Genomic DNA, 18,597 nt, shown 5'->3' with positions numbered 1-18,597 from the left:
ATCCCTCGACTTGCCCTGGAGCTTTCCAGTGCTGCTGGATCAAGAACTTGCTGTTCCTTTGTTTCTCCTGCTGGTCTTCTGAGGAGGAGCCTGCTGTGCTGATTCTCAGGTGTGTGTACCTGGACGAGCTGCCGTGCCCCCTGCCAGAAGCATGGCTCAGTTGGAGCTGTTGACCTGATGAGGACTCTGTCCACTGACCGACCCGACACTTACAGTCACAGGTGACACCAGGAGGAACAAACACACTGGCTGTGGCCAGCTCTCCAGCCCTTGTGTCAGTTTCCGCAGTAACAGCCACAGCTCCCAGTCTGCATTGGTCTGGATGCTCCCGGGATTGGAGGCACTGACCAGCACAGCTCGGGGGCACCAGCAGGTAGGACCATCCCCACTATCTTGGCCCCTCCAGGTCTCCGCCTGTCCTGGGGGGAGTCAGGATCCTGGGCTGTGTCCCCCGTTGCCCTGGGCTCCGGGGCCTGCGCTGCTGCAATCCCACTCCCAGTGCCGCACAGCCCCCTCTGTGAGGAGCCACCTCCTGAGCTGCTCCCGATGCCCCGACAAGTGCACACTCCTGCCCTTTAACCTGCTCAGCCTGTGGGGTGTGGGGCGGTCTCCTCCTGGGGCGCACTTCCTCAGTTAGTGACCCCGGGAACCTGGTGGCTCCACTGCACCTCCTGGGATCCTCCACGTGTTCCCTGCAAGCGCCTTTCCATCAGGGAATATTGTTAAAGTTTCTGCTTCTCTGGAACTGGGCTTTCATGTCCCAGGGTCTTTCACCGCCTCCCTTTGCCCAGCTCCTCGGGAGGCCAGTCCCCCAATGGATTCTTTTTATTTATTCATTTTTTTTCCATTTTCTTACCCTGTTAGAATTGCAAACTCGTCTCTCTGTTGTGTTCCCGCTGTTCTCTCCTGAATTTCAGGCCTATGTCATAGGTTTTCAGTATGATTTGAAAGTTATCTATGTAAAATGGTGGGGACAGGTGACTTGGGGACACTACTCTTCCACCATCTTGCCCCGTCCTTCTAGACAACACCAATTTGTAATTACAAATGTGTTTACTTCTGAGAGAGAATAGTTTATTTAATCAGACTCAGATATAAAGGACACAGCCAGGTACATGGCTGAGAGCAGGGACTCTGGACCCAGGCAACAGGGGTTTGAATCCTAACTGCCACTTCCCAGCTTTGGGATCTTGAGGAAGCTGCTGTCCTCACTGTGCCTCGGGTCCCTTATCTATAAACCATGGAAAACAGCTTTACTTACCTAATGGAGCCGATATGAGGACAAAGACAAGTAATCCATGTAGAGCACATACAACAGACCTGGCACGTAGCAAATGCCAAGTGAGTACTTGTGAATGTTGCAAATCCTGGCCTCACTCCACACTCATGTATGGTCTCAGGATAAAGTCAGTCAAGTAACAGAGGGTTCGTAAAGTGGGGGTAATACTTGTACATCATAGAGCTCTGGTGAACCTGAAGCCCTTAGCCTCCTGCAGCACATGGTATTGTAGTTACTGTCATCCTTGGGGCTTGCACTGACATCCTCCCTTTGATCCCTCAACGCTCCAGAGGGCACTATTACATCTATCAAATATCGCCCTTTGCCACCATCCAGTGGCCAGTTGTAATAAAATCCCTTCATGTCTGGAGCGGCTTCTGTCATCGTCACACGGCACTGTTCATCAGTGTAGGGGTCACAGCCATTTTCTCACTGGAGCCCTAAAGCAGCCTGGGCATTTTGATTGTCCATGACCCTACCGACTTACTGCAGGATACGTATATTGCTGTCATCATGATAAAAATAGAAACCTCTTACTAGAACTTTTCAATCTATACAACAGGTCATGGAAATGATCTCATTTGCTAAAGCGAGCAACAAGGAACAATAGGCTTAGATTCTGGCTTTTGATTGAACCCAAACCCAACACCTAGGGGGCTGTAGGTCTGGAATTTCTGTCAGAAAACATGGATGGCCCCTTTACCTCTGACTTAAGCTTCCAGTAGCTAAATCTCAGAGTCTAACTTGAATTTCCTCCTGCCATTCGCTTCTGTCACCATTCCAGAATGCAGTGGTCACAAGGAATAATTTGAAACCGGATGTTGACCACTCAGTAGGCTCTTCTCATTTAGATAAATAAGTAGATCAGGCTGTGCTCTGGCACTCCAGGCAAAGATGGCGGAGTGCAGTTACAGCTTTTTGCTGACTACATTCAGCCCATCTGGTAAACTTGTCCAGATTGAATATGCATTGGCTGCTGTAGCTGGAGGAGCCCCTTCAGTTGGAATTAAAGCCGCAAATGGTGTGGTATTCGCAACTGAGAAGAAACAGAAATCCATTCTGTATGATGAGCGAAGTGTCCACAAAGTGGAACCAATTACCAAGCACATAGGCCTGGTGTATAGTGGCATGGGCCCAGATTACAGAGTGCTCGTGCACAGAGCTCAAAAACTTGCTCAGCAATACTATCTCGTTTACCAAGAACCCATTCTCACAGCTCAGCTGGTACTCTCTAGTAGCTTCGGTGACGCAAGAATACACTCAGTCAGGTGGTGTTTGTCCATTTGGAGTTTCCCTACTAATTTGTGGTTGGAATGAGGGGCGACCGTATTTATTTCAGTCAGATCCATCTGGAGTTTACCTTGCCTGGAAAGCCACAGCAATGGGAAAGAACTATGTGAATGGGAAGACTTTTCTTGAGAAAAGATATAATGAAGACCTGGAACTTGAAGATGCCATTCATACAGCCATATTAACCCTAAAGGAAAGCTTTGAAGGACAAATGACAGAAGACAACATAGAGGTTGCAATCTGCAATGAAGCTGGATTCAGAAGGCTCACTCCGACTGAAGTTAAGGATTACTTGGCTGCCATAGCATAATAAGCAAGTGACTGAGAAATCTGGAATTTCAGATAATCCCTCTATTAAACATGTTTAAAGTATGTTTTGTTTTGCAGACTTTTTGCATACTTATTTCTATACGGTTTAATGGACTGATGTTTTTAAAACGATACTTATAAATCATAATAAACTGTTAAATCCAACATCTAGCTTTTTAGGAGTTAGTAAAATCAAACACACCCTGTGGTTACTTGAGAAACCTTCAGGCCAGGTAGTGATCCGGCAGAGCCGTGATCGAGTCCCACGTCGGGCTCCCTGCATGGAGCCTGCTTCTCCCTCTCCCTCTCCCTCTCCCTCTCCCTCTCCCTCTCCCTCTCCCTCTCCCTATGGCTCTCTCTCTCTCTCTCTGTCTGTGTGTGTGTGTGTATTTGTCTCTCATGAATAGATGGATGCAATCTTAAAGAGAAAACAAAGGCAAGAAGCCAGAAGGACTCAGGATTCCAAAGCACTTGGTGGATGAACAGAACCAGCAAACCAGCCCTGAGCTACCTGTGGCTTCCACTTGAGAGAGAAATGACCTCTCCTGGTTTGTGAGCCGCTGTGTGCGGCCCCAACTAATCACGGCTACACTCCATCATAATGGACGCAGAAAACAACTATCCCAGGCCCCTAAGGGCTCCCAAGGGCCTGCGGGCTAACAGACTTTCTGTTTCCAGCCCAGACAGAGGAACACTGACCACATTTCTAAAGCCTCACAGTGACTTGAGGGAGTGAAAGGAATGGAGTCAACAGTGAGGTTGGGTCAAATGGGGTGCAAAGGGGGTCCAGTCCCAGAGAGACCAGGGTGTCCAGTCACCTTGCCAGAGACCGTGTTATACCCGCCAGACCACGGGAGTGCTAAGCCTCTGACCTCCGCTCTTCTCCCCTGCCCTCTCTTTCTCTCCTGCCACACTGACAACACTCTAAAGTCTAAAAGAACGTCACATTCCCCACACGTTCTTGTCTTCTATCCCAACACCTTGGCCACACCCCAAACACATCGAACACTTCTGTGGGCTTTCCCTCCCCCACCCCTCGCACCAAGCGATTCTCTGCAACACCAGCTGGGTGTCCCGATTCCGTTATTGGTTCGCTTCCCACACTCTCTACCCGGAGACAGCACCACACCCCATGGATCAGGGGCTCAGGCCCACAAGACCGCCACCCAACATCGATGCCAGTCCCAGGTAGCAGGTCCTTAGGTTCCGCACGGCTCTGCCTGAGAGGGCTACAAATTAGAGGTTCCCTCGGCCCTCCCACCATGGAGCTGACCATTTGCTAGAACACCTCAAGGAACTCAGAGGAACATGTTTACTCTTCTAGTAGAGGGCAGGAGCGGCCAGGTGAAGACAACACTGAGGGGAGGTCTGGGAGGATCCTGAGCACAGGCCCACCTGTGCCCGAGGACTTGGGTGGCACCACTCTCCCGGAATGTAGAGGAAGCCTGGAAGCCCCCAAACCCCATTAATATTGGGATTTCATGGAGGCTTCCTCGTGCTGTCATGACTGATTATTGATTGCTTGTCCAGGGCCTCTCATGCTCTGGAGAATGGGGGGATGGGGCTGAACATTCCAACCGTTTAATCATGGTTAGTCTCCCTGGCCAGCAATCCCCATCCAGGTTCACCCGGAGCCCCCCTCGGGGCCCCTGGTTAAGACAAAAGGTGCCCCTCGTGCTCCTATAGCTTGAGAGCTGACAAGGGCTTAGGAGCCCTGTGTCAAAGCACAGGTCAAGGACTACATGGTAGGGCAAAAGAGACTCCTAGCACCCCCGTGGACAAGGGCTTGAGGAGCCTGTGTCAGGAAGCGGGGGCAGACACCTGTGCAATGGAGAAAAAGACAGAGATGGAGAGAGTCAGACATAATATAGACACAGAGATCTAGAAATCTAGAAATCCATATATTCTAATTTCTCAAGGAGCCCGGAGCATCTGGAGCATCTTGTGGTGCCTCCAAGTAGGGACCTGGTTACAAAGAAACCAAAAAACAAAAAACAAAACAAAACTCCAATCCAACCACATTGTTCTTCAAAAGAAAACTGAGACACCTTCCAAAGAGCGACGCTGGGAGCAGCTGACCGACCAAATAAAGTCATTTAGGAATGTAACCTACAACTCAAAGAAACATCCTGAGTCCCTAGCGAGAGAAGTACGTGATGGATGGGAAAGGAACAAATGCATGGGAGAAGACAAATTTGCCCTGCGGGAACAGTCCAGAGAACCAGGGTAGATACCTGCCCTCAAAGAGGGGGAGCATCGTCCCTCACCCCAGAGGTGAGCTATGCAGTGACCTCCTGCCACACAGGACAATGTGGAACAGGCACGTCCAAGAGTCACTTTGCATTGGGGACACCTGACCGCCTCTGCCTCCCCCACAAGGTCAAGGTCTTCATGGACAGAGGCAAACCCTCCTCCTAATCTGTCCTCACCCTCCCGATGGCGTGCTACGAATGCACTTTTACTCTGTGCTCTTTCTCTCGGGAAGCTGCAGCCTCCCTCTAAGCCTGGAGAAATCTCTCCAAATCCAGGTGACAGACATCCTACTGCGCCTGCGACCAGACTTCTCAGAAATGGCAAGCTCATCAACACCAGCATCCAAGAGACTCCCGCAGCCAAGGGGAGGGCTAGGGAGACGCCGCGACCACCCACTGGGGTGGGGCACCCTGGATGGGATGCTGGAATGGAAACAGGCGCAGCAAGCAGAAAACGGAGGCAATCTGAGGACCTGGTGACCTTGAGCTCATACTATCCCAAGGAAGAGAGCTCTCCAGTCGTACCTCCTGACCCAAGATCTGCGATGCTAGTGCCAGGGGAACAGGGGCGGCAGGGTCCGGAGACTCTGTGCAAGGCGAGCACACTTTCTGTGCAAACGAGACTCTCCGACATCAAGTCCAGGGAAATGTACAGAACTCAATGGGTGATGAACACGTTTTAAAAAGCAAAAGCCGAAGCCAACACACACACGGACAGGGCAGCAGGACTCGTAAGGATCTGCAGGGTGACTCCAGCCTTCTGTCCCCCAGGCGGCTCATTGCTGGACCCTGCTGCCACTCTGGCCTCCTCTGCATCGTGCACAACTCAGGACACATTCCTTCCACACAGGCCCTGGCCAGGTGACAACCCACCTCGCTCCTGCTCAGCTGGACTGCCACAGGGGCACCCTCGGGGCCCAGGTCCATTGGCAGCCTCCACGTGGGGGTCCCAAGGGGCCTTCCCAGCACAGAGGTGTCCCTGTCGCCTGCGTCCACATAGAGCTCCTCGCCAGCCTCACCAGTAGAAGAAGCCCCCGCGGGCCCCGGCTGGCCTCTGAGGCCTCGTCCGAAGAGCCCACGGACAGCAAGGTCTCCCCCGGCCCTGCCCTGGCTGACGGGTGCTGGGCCGGTGCTGTCCTCAGCCAGGGCATCTTGAGGACCCAGTTCAGCACCCCATGAGCCACCTGCTGACTAGTTGCGTCCCTGCAACCTGGAATAAACCAGATGCTCAGGAGGGGCCCATTCAGGGAAGGGGGCATCAGGCCATCCCTGGGGGTGCATTGGAGCAGGCGTCGTCCCCACAGCCTCCAGGTGGGACCCCACCGTGCTCTGAGAACTCTGGGCTGAGCGTCCACAGCAGGACAGGGAGCCCAGGGACATTAGAGGCTGGCCCAGCCCGCAGGACTCTCCGTGTCCCATCCAGGGACCTGACAGTCACGCTAGCCGGCTCCAGGCAACAGGTACCAAATTTGCTCACTTGTGACCTGGGAGGGGAACAGGCCTGGGTAACACATCCTCAGCGGGAGAGCAGGACCTCCTTCCTCCCTAGACCCAGGGATCAGAAGACAACCATTGCCTGGTTCCCAATATCCACACCCGGGGAAAGCAGGCCTGAGACGCACGCTAACAACTGCGGGGTCTGTAGATGCCAATGTGGACCGGGCCCTGTACGTCCGGGTGTCACCCTGCCCAACGCACAGCAATGCTTGACCTTACAGGGAGACTATTCCCGTGTCACCCTTGTGACTGAGTGACCCGTGTGACCATGCACAGGGTCAGCCTCGCGAAGCATCCATCGGGGCAGGGGGAGCGGTACAACACCCCGTCCAGCTGAGCGCCCTCCAAGGGCGAAGCCTGGTGGCTTGGGCCTCAGGGTCTTCCCTGCTATCAGTAGGAGTCCAGCTGACCTCTGGAGAGGACACCGTGCCAACTCTCCACCTCCCATGATTGGGGGACCGTGGGAGTGCCGGGCACCAATGCCACCCACAGCCTAATACGGGCCGCCACCCACACGGTCTCTTAGCGCCTCGGGGTCACCATCATTCCTACTTGGATGGGAGGCCCCGGGGCCACGTGGAGGCAGGACCGAGTATGTGAGGAGGGAGAGGATCGCACACATACGGGGCTGGAGGAGCTGTGACTCCTCGAAGGTTGCCCTGGCGTTCAGACTTGACCCTGGCCCATTCTGGCCCCTTCTCTACCAGCTGACTGGGGCCCCACGTCGTCCCGCAGGCTCACTGCACTGGGAAAGCAGTACACAGCCACCCAGCAGGCCAGCAGGTCAATACCCCACCCTTGGGCTTCAGGACCCACACTGCATCCACACAGGGGATGGTCCCGGAGATTCTTGGCACACCCCCTCTCTCTAGGGGTGGGGCCAGTGGTATTTGTCACACAGGACAGGCAGGTAGAGGCCAGCAAACAGTTCAGAACCCCGCCACGGGAGTGCATTCAGAGCAGGCTTGGCCATTGCTGGGCACGGGGGTCCTGAGGAGCAGGACTGCGGCCAAGGCGCCCCTGCCAGGCTGTCAGGGCACCGATCGGGGCATTAGGAGAACGTTAGTTCTTCCTGCAGAGGACAGGGGACCTCGTGCATAATCTGCTGTGGCCTGGTGACAACTGCCAGACACCTGGCTGCTGTGTGTAAGGCAGACATTGTAGGACAGGACTTGACACCTCGGAGATTCTCCTCCCCAAGGACCCTCGTGCTAGTGCTCGGGCATCCTGAGTACTGTGCTCCAGCAGTCCATGGTGGCCTGGATCAAACCCCGGGTCCCAGCTGTCAATTCCCTCTCAGGACAGCATGCAGGGTCCCGCATCTAGCCGCGACTGTCCCACAGGGCCTGCTCCTGGGACTTCTGCCAAGGCCACCAGCCTCAGGATGACGGGTACTCCTCCTTCCCCCTCTCGTAGGGCAGCCAATCTTCTGCACAGCCTACATCCTGGGGACCCAAGGCCCTCCTGCTCGGCTGCCTGCAAAATCCTCATGTGAGCCTGTGGCCTGTGCAGTGTGGGGGAGCATCCCGGTGACCACCGCCGTCACCCACTACACTTTCTTCTGCTCAAACAGCCCATTTCAGGACCCTAGGGTCCCAGGCGGCTCAGGGGAAGCCAGAGAGGTCCACACTCCCTCCCTGGCTCAGCCTCAGAAAGCCAACCTGGCAGGGGCCTTCATGAGGACATCAGCTTCACAGAGCAGTGGCTATGACCCAGAATTTCTCTGACAAAAACCACAAGGCACAGTCACCATGGTCACCAGGCTAGGAGTGTCATTTACTGGCCCTTAGGATGTGCACCGCAGGCGCGGCCAGGTCAGCATCCCCGGGAGCACAAGTAGGCAGAATGGGGATCCCCATCTGGGGACCCTCACAGCAAGATGAGTGCCCGTGAGCAGCAGCACTGGGGAGGGAGCGGTTGGCAGTGGGGAGACAGGACCAAGCCCGAAGGTCTGCAGGCTGAGGCCACGGTCAGGAGAAACAGGGCAGGGTGGGAAGCAGGGGCCGTGGGGGCTGCCAGCTGGGCCCGAGGAGCAAGAAGCCCCAGTCCCAACCTGGCCATCAGGCTGCAGGCTGCCAGCCTCCTGAATGAGCCTTGTGCGGGAACTGATGGGATTAATGGCCGGGTTTCAGGGACCCGAGAGTCATGTGGCAGGAAGGACTGCCCAGTGGCCCTCTCTGTGGGGCACAGAGGCTCGTCTACAGAATGATCCCAAGTGCCCACTGGCTGTGGGGCGGGTGCTACCAAGGCAGGATCACAACTGATTGTCACTACTTTGCACACTTACGTGGCTAGTGGTTCAGGGGCAGTGATCCCTCCTCAATCCGAGCACCTTGCTGCACTTCCCATGGCAGGAACCTTGAAAATCTCCACGGGCTGACAATGTGCTCTTTCCCGATGCACTGCCACCTGCCAGTCTCTGCTACTGTCCTATTTCAGGAGAGACCGGCCCACAGGACCACTGGTGACTGAGGACCGATAGTGGTTGGGAGAAGGTCCAGCATTACTGTAACGTCCACCACCACACCCCCTGCCCTAAGAATTTCCTGTTCCCGTGACATATCCCAGGATGGGAGAGCAAGGGGAACTGAAAAGAAACACAACAGAATGAGCTGTCTGCACACGACCCTCCCAGACCACATAGGATTCAATGGCTGTGACACTGGGGCAGGCTTCTTGCCCCGCTGGGGGCAACTAAGAGCTCCCACAATTCCAGGAAAGCTCAGGGCTGGAAGGCTAGCACAGGTCTCAGGGCACCCTCCCCTCATTCCTTCGGGACATTGGTCGCTTGACACAGTCCCCGAAGGCGGCGTGAACAAAGGCCCCTCGTGACCTCTCTGCTCACACACAGGGCCTTGCAGGGAGCAGAGCTCAGCCACTGTGTGGCCATGAGGGAGCTGCCGGCAGGGATCCTTGGCCTCAGACAGGACCCTTCTCTCCCGTTCCTTAAAATCCAAGTGAATGCAGGAGCGCACATCAACTTTACTATGGAAAAATTGGCACACGGCAAGGGTAAGAAGCGAAAGTGAACAAGGTTTATTTTCCTATTTCCACACTCCAGCACTTGCCTGCTGCACTCTAGGCCTTTCCAATAGATTCCAACGCCATTGCCCTGTGATTTCATCCAGAACCCAAACAAGGAGGGAGGGTCTCCTAACTTGTATCCAGGACATGACAGAACACTTAAATCTCGAACAGGGGAAGTACGAACACGACAGGGTGTGTGTCACTCACACTGGGCTACGGGAACACTTCTATCCCAAGGAGCAAACATGGGGAGCTTCCTCAAAGAAACCAAACTCTGGATATCGGGGTCATTGCAGAGTCCAGGCCCCCAGAGAGGCTCATGGACCTGCTTTCCCCCTACCTGCCCTGGCCCTTAAATCCTGAGATCGCCCAGGTCTTCCTCTTTACACATGCAACCAGACAACACGAGGAGGAAGCACCATAAGGCCTCCCTTCATATCAGCCCCAAAAAAGCTTGGAAAGGGCCTGGCTGCCCCTGGAGCTGCGGTCCCCTCTTCCTTATCTCAGAATCTTTTCTCAAAGGACCAGGGAGGACCCCAGGTTGTTGCTACCGACTTGGAGCATGTAGATCATGACCTGCAACTTGCTGGTTTCCTCGGAGGCCCTGGGCCCCCACAGGAACTCGTTGCGGGCAGGGTCGCTTCCTGCCACCTGCCGGCATTCCAGGTAGCCTTCCTGCACCCAGACATTGCTGAGGAGGTCCCTGGGCTCCCCATAGACGATGTGTTCTTGGCCATCGTACACCCCTATAACCCCCAGAGCCTCCCACACCTCCTCCTCGGGGACACACCCATCCTGCAGGAGGATCAACCCCAGGACCAGCCCCAGGAGGCCGGTCTTCGGCAGACCCCACTGATCGCTCAGCATTCCATCCCAGGTGAGGCCCAGGATGGGGTTGAGGATGTAGGAATGCTCGCTGGGATCCACTTCAATCACGTCTAGGCCAAAGACCAGCCGCAACCACATGGATGCTTGGCTCAAGATGGCGGGGAAGTCGTCCTGGTGTTCTGCGGTAAAGACCTCCAGCATCTCTGACTTGCTGGTGGGCTGCTTGGTGCGATACTTGAGGAGTAGGAACATCACCAATGCAGCCGTCTTCATGCGAAAACTTCCCTCCAACAAGGGCTCCTCGTCTCCCTCCTCCCCTGGGCCACTGAGGCCAGGAGGCTCGGGCTGGCCAAGAATATCAGCTGCCCCAACACTCGGGGAGGTTTCGGCACTTTGAGAGCCCTGGGGAGCACTCAGGGCCCCTGGAGCAGCAGACCCCTCCTCTGGGGGGTCAAAGACCATGCCAGAGGACAAGGAAGGGGAAGACGAGGAGGACCAGGAGGAGGAGGAGGAGGATAGAGAGAGATGAGATAGGTGGTATGGGGGAGATGGGGTAGAGGGGGGAGGTGGAGCCTCCTCCTCCCCTTCCTCCTCCTCCTCAGCCCCAGACAGCTGGGCATCCACCAGGCCCTGGGCCTCCTCTAGGTCTTCTCCCTGCTTCCAAAGCTCGCTGCTATTCCTCAGGGGCATGGTGTCAGATTCGGGCTGAACCTGAAGAGAGAGGAGGGAGAGCTTGTCAGGGGGCAGCCCGGCCAAGACACCCCGAGCTGCCAGGGCTAACAGGGGGCCGTGCCCGTCTCCCCTGCAGAGGGCTCCTCAGTGTTGGGCTGGAGAGCCAGTGACATCAGGCTCAGAGAGAGCATGCACCTCACCTGGACAAGTGGCTCTGGCCTGTGCCTCCTCTGCTCTGTGTCCTGAGGGACCACCGCCTCAGACCGAGGCCTCCACTGCCAGTTCTTAAGGTCCCTGCAGGAGGGAAGGAGGAGGGTCCTCAGGGTGCAGACTACCAGCCCAGCCCTGGGGCCCAGTGTGGACAGGAGGGCTGGCTTACAGTCTGGGAGGTCCCCGGCAGTCCAGGTGGGACAGTCCCCCTCTGGGCCTCTCAAGGGTCTGTTCTGGCCCTGTCCTTCTCAGGCCAAATATCTCTGCAAGAACACAGGGCCCCGACCCTGCACAGGAGGAAGCCAGGGGCCCTGCCCTGGCCACACCTGCCAAAGTCTCCAGGACTCCTCTTGGATCAGGCACAAGGGATGGCCCAGCTCCTGCTTCCATCTGGGCTGGGATGGGGCATCTCTCGCTCTTCACCGGGACCCCACATAACCCTAGGAAGACTCCCCTGCTAGCCCTGATGCCTCCCTCCTTGCCCTTCCTTGCAAGGGCACTGACACGACCCCTCACCAGCCAAAGTCCAGAGAAATCAGTCGGCCCACCTGTCCCGCCACTCCCCATGGCCCACACAAGTGGTCGGGGTGGACTGGTCCCCAGGGATCCTGCTGTGGGTGGCATCCCCACATTTCTCACCTTGACCCCCGCCAGGTTCTGGACCAGGGCCAGGGCGGGGCACCCACCTCCTCTGCTGACCTGAGTCTAGACAGACCCTCAGGCCTTGGCCCTCCCTTCCCTGAGCCCAGGGATCTGAAGAGGAGGAGGGGCTCCTTGGGACAGGCCCCATCCCTGTTTCCCATCCCAGGGCTACCAGGGAGGGGAACGCAGATTTCTGAACCATCCGCTTCTGTGACTGAGGGCTGGCTTAGGAGCCACTCACCACTTCAATGTGGGGTGGGCGGGGGTACCCTCACTGACTTTTGGCAAGCTCTGAGACTCTTAGGCGTCTACACCCCAGGTTGGCTTGCTCACAAGCTCTTACTGGGACCTCTCCCAGTGGGGTCCTCACCTCCTTGAGAATTGGGAGAGGAGCAGGAGGAGGTACCCTGTCATGTCCTGTGTCCCCATCCAGGCAGATCACAGACAGAAACCCCCCCAGACTCCCAGCAAGATCAAGAAGCACTGGCCTGTTGCCCGGCCCCTATGTCCCGGGGGTTCATGCCCTCAGGCTCCCGAGAGTGTCCTCAGCATTTTCCTGCCAGGGCCTGCTCTTCCTCTGGGTCCTCAGCCTCCCACAGAGGACTTGTGCCCCTCACACCAAGACCATAACAACTCCAGGTCAGCCCACCGTCCTGCCGCCCACCTGCCCCAGGGACAAGTGAACATGCCACTGAGGGCCAGCTCTGTCCCATCCTCCGTGGGCTGCCCACAGGGCAAGGCCCCACTCCACTGCACCGGCTTCTTTGCTCATGGGCTGGGTGAGGCCAGCCAGGCCAACCTCAAGGTCCTCACCCTGACTCCCCGCAGGCTGTGTGCCCTCAAAACACACGTTCTCCAACCACCCCGAGGCCCTGCTCCACTGAAGCACAAGCCTTCAGGCCCTAACACCCACATGTGGACATCAGGACTGTAGCATGGGCTCATCTTGCACGGGGGCCTCCTTCCTCCCTGGACTGCACGTGCTGGGGCCCAGGGTCCGTCAGTCCCCCCTCTGGTAGTCACCTTCAATCCCCTCAGGCCCAAGGTCAGCCCTGGGCGGGCCCCAACCCCACTCCTTCCACCAAGCCCCCAAGCTCTAGGAGACTTGGCTGCCAAGCCAGAGCACATCCCAAGTGGTCATCGGGCCCCAGGGGCTCCCAGGACCCATTCTAGGCTGCGTCCCTAGGGCTGCAGTGCCCCTGCAGCCCTGGACTTGGCTGCCAGCCACACGTGGTCCATTGCCCCCTATCCCACCCGACCCCACCGCCTCCCACACCCTGGAGGCAGTGCTCCAGCCCAATGGCCACAGGTGTGGGAGGCCCCGTCACACAAGCGTCTATGCAGTTCGGGACTTGTCTACCCCCGGCAGCCTCCCGAGGCTGAAGCAGGGGCAGGGCCGTGGTGTTGGGGGCTCCCTGGGGACTGACACCTTCAGGGGGACTGAGTGCCCCAGGGGTCCTCGCCTCCACCCCTAGCAGACCCTGGGCCCCTTGGGCAGCCATCCAGAGGCCGGGCCGCTCACACCAAGGCCCTCCCCTCCGCCCGGATCCCAACGGAGGCAGGGAGTGACCGTCTTTCCATCAGGACCGTGACCCAGCACGGGGGGCTTCCCAGGGCTCACAGAGGGGGCTGAGCTGGGGGGCGGGGGACAGGCTCCCTGGGCCCTTCTTCCCCACCCCTGCTGGCGGGGCTCCCTGGGCACCTGGGCCTCTTCCTGGCTCCACTGCCTGCCTCCCGGGACTGACTGTGGACTGGGGTGCAGGGTCCCTCTGTCCTCCATGAACATCCTTGCCAGGAACCCAGCAGGACCTGAGCCCACCCTCAGCCCCCTCAGGGAGGCCCTGCTCTGAACACCAGCCCCCTGGTCTCTCAGAGCCCAGAAGCGGAGGGGAGGGGGGCCTCACCACGTGTTCCCATCCCCCCACCACGACCTTCCCGGGACGACTCTGGGCTGGGGTGGGGGTCCCCCGGGCCTCTTCCGCATCCTCCCCGGGATTCCCAGCAGCACCCGGGGCCCTCCCCTTTGCCCACGTGTCCTAGGCCCTGCTCCTGACCCCAGGGGCGCGCAGTGTCTCAGGAGGCCCGGATGTGGAAGTCTGAGCACCCATACTCCCAAGTGAGGGCAAGTCCCCATCCCCCGGGGGGCCTCACAGCCCTTGTGACCCTCCGACAGGTTCCCCTCTGTCCCGCTCAGGGTCCATCGCTCAGTCCCCATAGCCCCGGGACCCTCCCTCCGCCCCCCTCAGCGTCTGCTCCCGCCACACCAGGCCTCAGGCTCTCGGGTACCCGGATGTGCCAGGCCTGCCGCACCCGCCGCCACCATCCGGCCCCATCCCACTCCTCCGCGGCCTTCCCGGGCTCACCGTGGGCCCTGCCCTCCGCCGGGTCCCCTCTGTCCCCCTCAGGGTCCATCCCTCGCCTCCCCTTAGCCCCTGGGCCCTCCCTCCGCCCCCCTCAGCGCCTGCTCCCGCCACACCAGGCCTCAGGCTCTCGGGTACCCGGATGTGCCAGGCCTGCAGCACCCGCCGCCACCATCGGGCTCCATCCTGCTCCTGCGGGGCCTTCCCAGGTTCACCGTGGGCCCTGCCCTCCGCCGGGTCCCCTCTATCATGGGCTCTTGGGTCCCCTCTGTCCTGGGCTCCCGCCCCCACCGTCACTCCCTGTGTCCCTGCCCTTCTCAGGCCACTGCCCCAGGCCTCATCATCCAGGCCTCAGCTCCACGCCGAGGCCCTGCCTTCCCCCAGTGGTCTCTCAGGGTTCCTGACAGGCCCCAACCCTGCACCCCCCGCTTCCCTCCGGGGCCCCTCCCCCGCCCTCCGAGCCCCCTCCCGGGGCTACCTGCTGCCTGGCTGCCGCCGCCCGGGCCTGGCCTCCTTCCAGGGGACCCCACTGCGACCCCCCACACGAGGCCCTCCGCTGTCTCAGACCTCCGCGGCGGAAGTCGGCCCACGTCACATCCGGACCCCGTGCCAGGGTCCCTAAGGGCTGATTGCACGTCCGCTGGAGATGGGCTCCGCGGGGCGGTGGTAGGAGGACCCGTGTGGGAGGCTCCCTGGGTCCTCTTGCGGGGCCTCCCTCCCTGCACTCGGGCGGGCTGGGGCCTCGGCTCTCTGCAGACCTCAGCCTGTGCCCCTGACCCCGAGCCTCTCAGGCCCCGACGTCCCTGAGCGCCTGAGGGATGGTGGCTGCGGCTCGGGCCCCACCCCACCGGCTCTGCAGGTCCCGGGGTGGCCCAGGGCTGCTGGCAGGGGCACAGCAGGGTTCGGTGGCCCCCAGCGTCCTGGGACAGCTCGGCTGTCAGTCCTCACCCAGGAGGCCCTCATCAGGACACAGGCCTGCCTGCAGCCTGTGCAGCTGCCTGCTGCCTGCAGCCTCTGCTGTGCAGCCGCAGCGCCCATAGCCCCGGGGCAGGGGCAGGGGCAGGGTAGGGGCAGGGGCCGTGAGGAAGCGCCCCTTCCCATGGGGTCCCTTGGCCAGCAGCCAGAATTTAGGAACATCGTGCTAAAGGTTTACGTTCCTGGGGGCGGCCGAGCAGCTGCAAGGGTGTCTAGGAGCGTCCGGTATTGCGGGGCCCACTGCAGGGGGTTTTCCCCTGACTTGCTACATCATCGGGAGAAACACACCGTCCCTCTCTACCGAGTGTGTGTCCTGTGCACGCATATGTATAAGGTGTGCAGATTATATGTGCTGGTACATATGCAAATATACGTACATATCACGTAATACCGACGTTGACACATGTGTGTGCGTCTGTGTTCACGTGATACAGGCATTTGTATATGTATTTATACCAAATGTGGAAGAAGGCGGTCATGTGAGAAACTCAACTGCCCATTACTGACTTTGAAGATAGAGGAAGGGTCTATGAGCCAAAGATGGTGGTCACACTCTGGGTGCTGGAAAAGTCATGAAAACACATTTCTCCTTGGAGACTTCCCAATGCATCACAGCCCTGCTGATGGCTTGATGTTAGCCCAGTGAGACTCTCCTGGGACTTCTGACTTCCAACATGTGTGTTGTTCCATTAATGAATTCGTGTTGTACCACTAAGGTTGTGGTGATCTGTTACCACAGCAATAGGAAAGTAATACAGTTTCAAACAAACAGGAAATAGGAAGGGAGCTATCACATATTGGAGGACATGGAGGGGACATAATGGCTGCATGTAATGGTGCCATCCTGGGTTGCAAAGAAAAAGGGCACATTCCTGCCCCTTTGCCCCCAGGGCTCTTGGCCCCATGGCCACTGTATGGTCCCTCCGACGGTACCACCACTCTGGACAATTGCAGGTGCCCAACTGGGGAATACACAGAAGTCTGTGGCTGAGGTGCAGAGACAATACCACCCATGAGGACGGTGCATGCCTCCCCTCACATTCCTCCTTGCAGGATCAAGAATCCGATCCCCCCAGTGAGAGAAAATGAGGGACATTGTTGAGGGATTGGGTCCTGACAGTTGGAGAATGGCCAGCAGGAAGCTGGGAGTGTAAGAAACTGCATGAGGCTGTTTCTACAGAAGCCTCGGGAGCCAAGGGATTCGTTACCACACTGTGAGCTCACAGAGCACAGTCCACTCTCTTCTCTTACCACGGGACTTAAGTCAGGCACACACGTTTCCTTAGGTGCAAGACTCCAGATTCTGCACCTTTAAGGTGCAAGGCCGGACTGGAGGTGTTCAAAAGAGGTGCTGCCCTACAGCAAGCTGCCTATCCTGGGTGGTTCTTGTCAGAGAATCATGGATAATAGCCACCGCTCTGTGAAGGTGATGTTCTCGTGAAGGCCACTGCGAGATTGGATTTCTTAGGCTGAGCCAGGGAGGGGGCGTGGACCTCTCTGCCATCCCCAGAGCCGCCTGGGCCCCAGAGGTCCCGAAAGGAGCGCTTTGATCAAAGGAAAGTGTAGTGGGTGAGGGCGGTGGTCACCGGGATACTCCCCCACACCCCACAGGCCCCTGGGCTCACATGAGGATTTTGTAAGCAGCTCGGCAGGAGGGCCCTCGGGTCCCCAGGCGGCAGGCTGTGCAGAAGGTAGGCCGCCCCACGAGAGGGGTGAGGAGGAGCACCCGCCATCCTGAGGCTGGTGGCCTTAGCACAAGTCCCAGGAGCAGACCCTGTGAGGCAGTCGCCGCTGGATGCGGTGACACCTCTGCTAATGTTGCTTGCTGTGGGGAACTGGTGGGTCCAGAGTTGAGAAGGACTGGTGAGCTATAGGAGCTCAGACACCGCTGGGCCTCCTACCCCCTTTGTTGGAGTCATTCTGGGGTACATCTCCTTAGCCACAGCCTCCTGTGTGACACATGACACCCAGGCCCTGAGCTGTTGTAAGCAGGACAACCCAAGTCTGACAGGAGCTCACCGGCCTTGAGGACTCACTCTCGGTCCTTGTATTCCCGATCTGAGAAGCCTCTGGTTTTTCCCAGCCTGAGCGAAAGGCCTGCTCTACACTCTGGTCTCCTTTGCAAGGAGTTGAGCTGCTGCCTGGCTCTTGCCAGACCTGCCCTGTGGTAGATACCCCTGCAGGTGTCCTAAGGCCCTTCGTGGGCAAATAAGTACAGGTCTCCATCTGGCATCATTGAGAGCCTCCTGCTAAAATCCGGGGAAGACAGCTGGGAGGCTGGGTAGGGCAGGGGTTGCAAGGCTCGAGGAAGGAATGGATTCCAGAAATGTGTATGCGATGGAAGAATACAGACTAGTCTATGATGCTGGCTTGGAAGTTAAAGGAGGGGAAAGAAGTGAAGAAGATTCAGGAAGGTTGTGTTTCACACTGCTTGGTTTTGTGTGCTTGTGTTAGCTTTTCCTTTGAATCTTTCTTTTTCTGAAACTAATCCATTACCTTTTGTTCAGTTGCTCTTTGCCCTTTGTATTTTAAAAACTTCAATAAACTATTAATTTTAAACTATTTTGTTTTCGACTTGTAAAAAATTTGCAAAGATAGTACAGTTTTTATATGCCCCTCACTCAGTTTCACATTATGACAGAAAGCAGAAGAGGTTGCTTCTGTCAATGTGGTACATTTGTTACAACTAACGGGGTAATTTTGACAATTCATTTATTAGTAACTGAAGCCATACTTTACTCAGACTTAGGCAGTGTTTACCCAGAGTCTGTTTTCTGTTCCAGGATCCCTGCCTACATACCGCCTTACATTATTCCTAGTGTTTCTTTGGCTGTGGCAGTTTCTTTGTTTCTGAGGAGCTTGACTCTTTTGGGGAGGAGTGATTAGATATTTTGTACATTGGCCCTCTGTCTCGATGTTTCTGATGTTTTACTCATGATTAGTCTGGAGTTCTGTGTTTTGGGAAGGAAGACCACAGTGGTGCAGTGCTACTGTCATCACATCCTACCAACACTACATACCAGTAGCTTGATTTATCACTGATGAGGTTTACCTTCATCACCTGACCGAGTTAATGCCTCGTAGGTGTCTCCACTGTAAACTTACTGGTGTCATCCCCCTTTGCATACTGTCCCCTTTGGAAGAAAGTCACTGTATGTGGCCCACACTTCAGTTTCTAGGGAGTTATGCTCTACTATTTTGAAGTGAGTGTATCTGTGTAATCCAGAATTGTTCTCCATTGGAGATCTGCCTATTT

The 18,597-nt window shown here is 57.1% G+C and overlaps 1 protein-coding gene and 1 pseudogene across 1 annotated transcript; one reads left to right on the top strand and one right to left on the bottom strand.

Moving 5' to 3' along the window:
- Window positions 1-2,152: 2,152 nt before the first annotated feature.
- LOC140596287 (proteasome subunit alpha type-2 pseudogene) lies at window positions 2,153-2,913 on the top strand (annotated as a pseudogene).
- A 6,727-nt stretch (window positions 2,914-9,640) lies between these two features.
- On the bottom strand, window positions 9,641-15,337 carry LOC140596068 (melanoma-associated antigen 1-like). Its single transcript, XM_072743377.1, has 3 exons — window positions 14,845-15,337; window positions 11,355-11,448; window positions 9,641-11,193 (listed from the first exon to the last, which is right to left on the bottom strand). The coding sequence occupies exon 3, from the start codon at window positions 11,170-11,172 to the stop codon at window positions 10,171-10,173; it is 1,002 nt and encodes a 333-aa protein (XP_072599478.1). The 5' UTR covers window positions 11,173-11,193; window positions 11,355-11,448; window positions 14,845-15,337; the 3' UTR covers window positions 9,641-10,170.
- Between the last annotated feature and the right edge of the window lie 3,260 nt (window positions 15,338-18,597).

This window comes from Vulpes vulpes, chromosome X (assembly GCF_048418805.1).
Source record: "Vulpes vulpes isolate BD-2025 chromosome X, VulVul3, whole genome shotgun sequence".
In the NCBI taxonomy this organism is placed as follows: domain Eukaryota; kingdom Metazoa; phylum Chordata; class Mammalia; order Carnivora; family Canidae; genus Vulpes; species Vulpes vulpes.
This window is presented reverse-complemented; position numbering and strand designations above follow the sequence as displayed.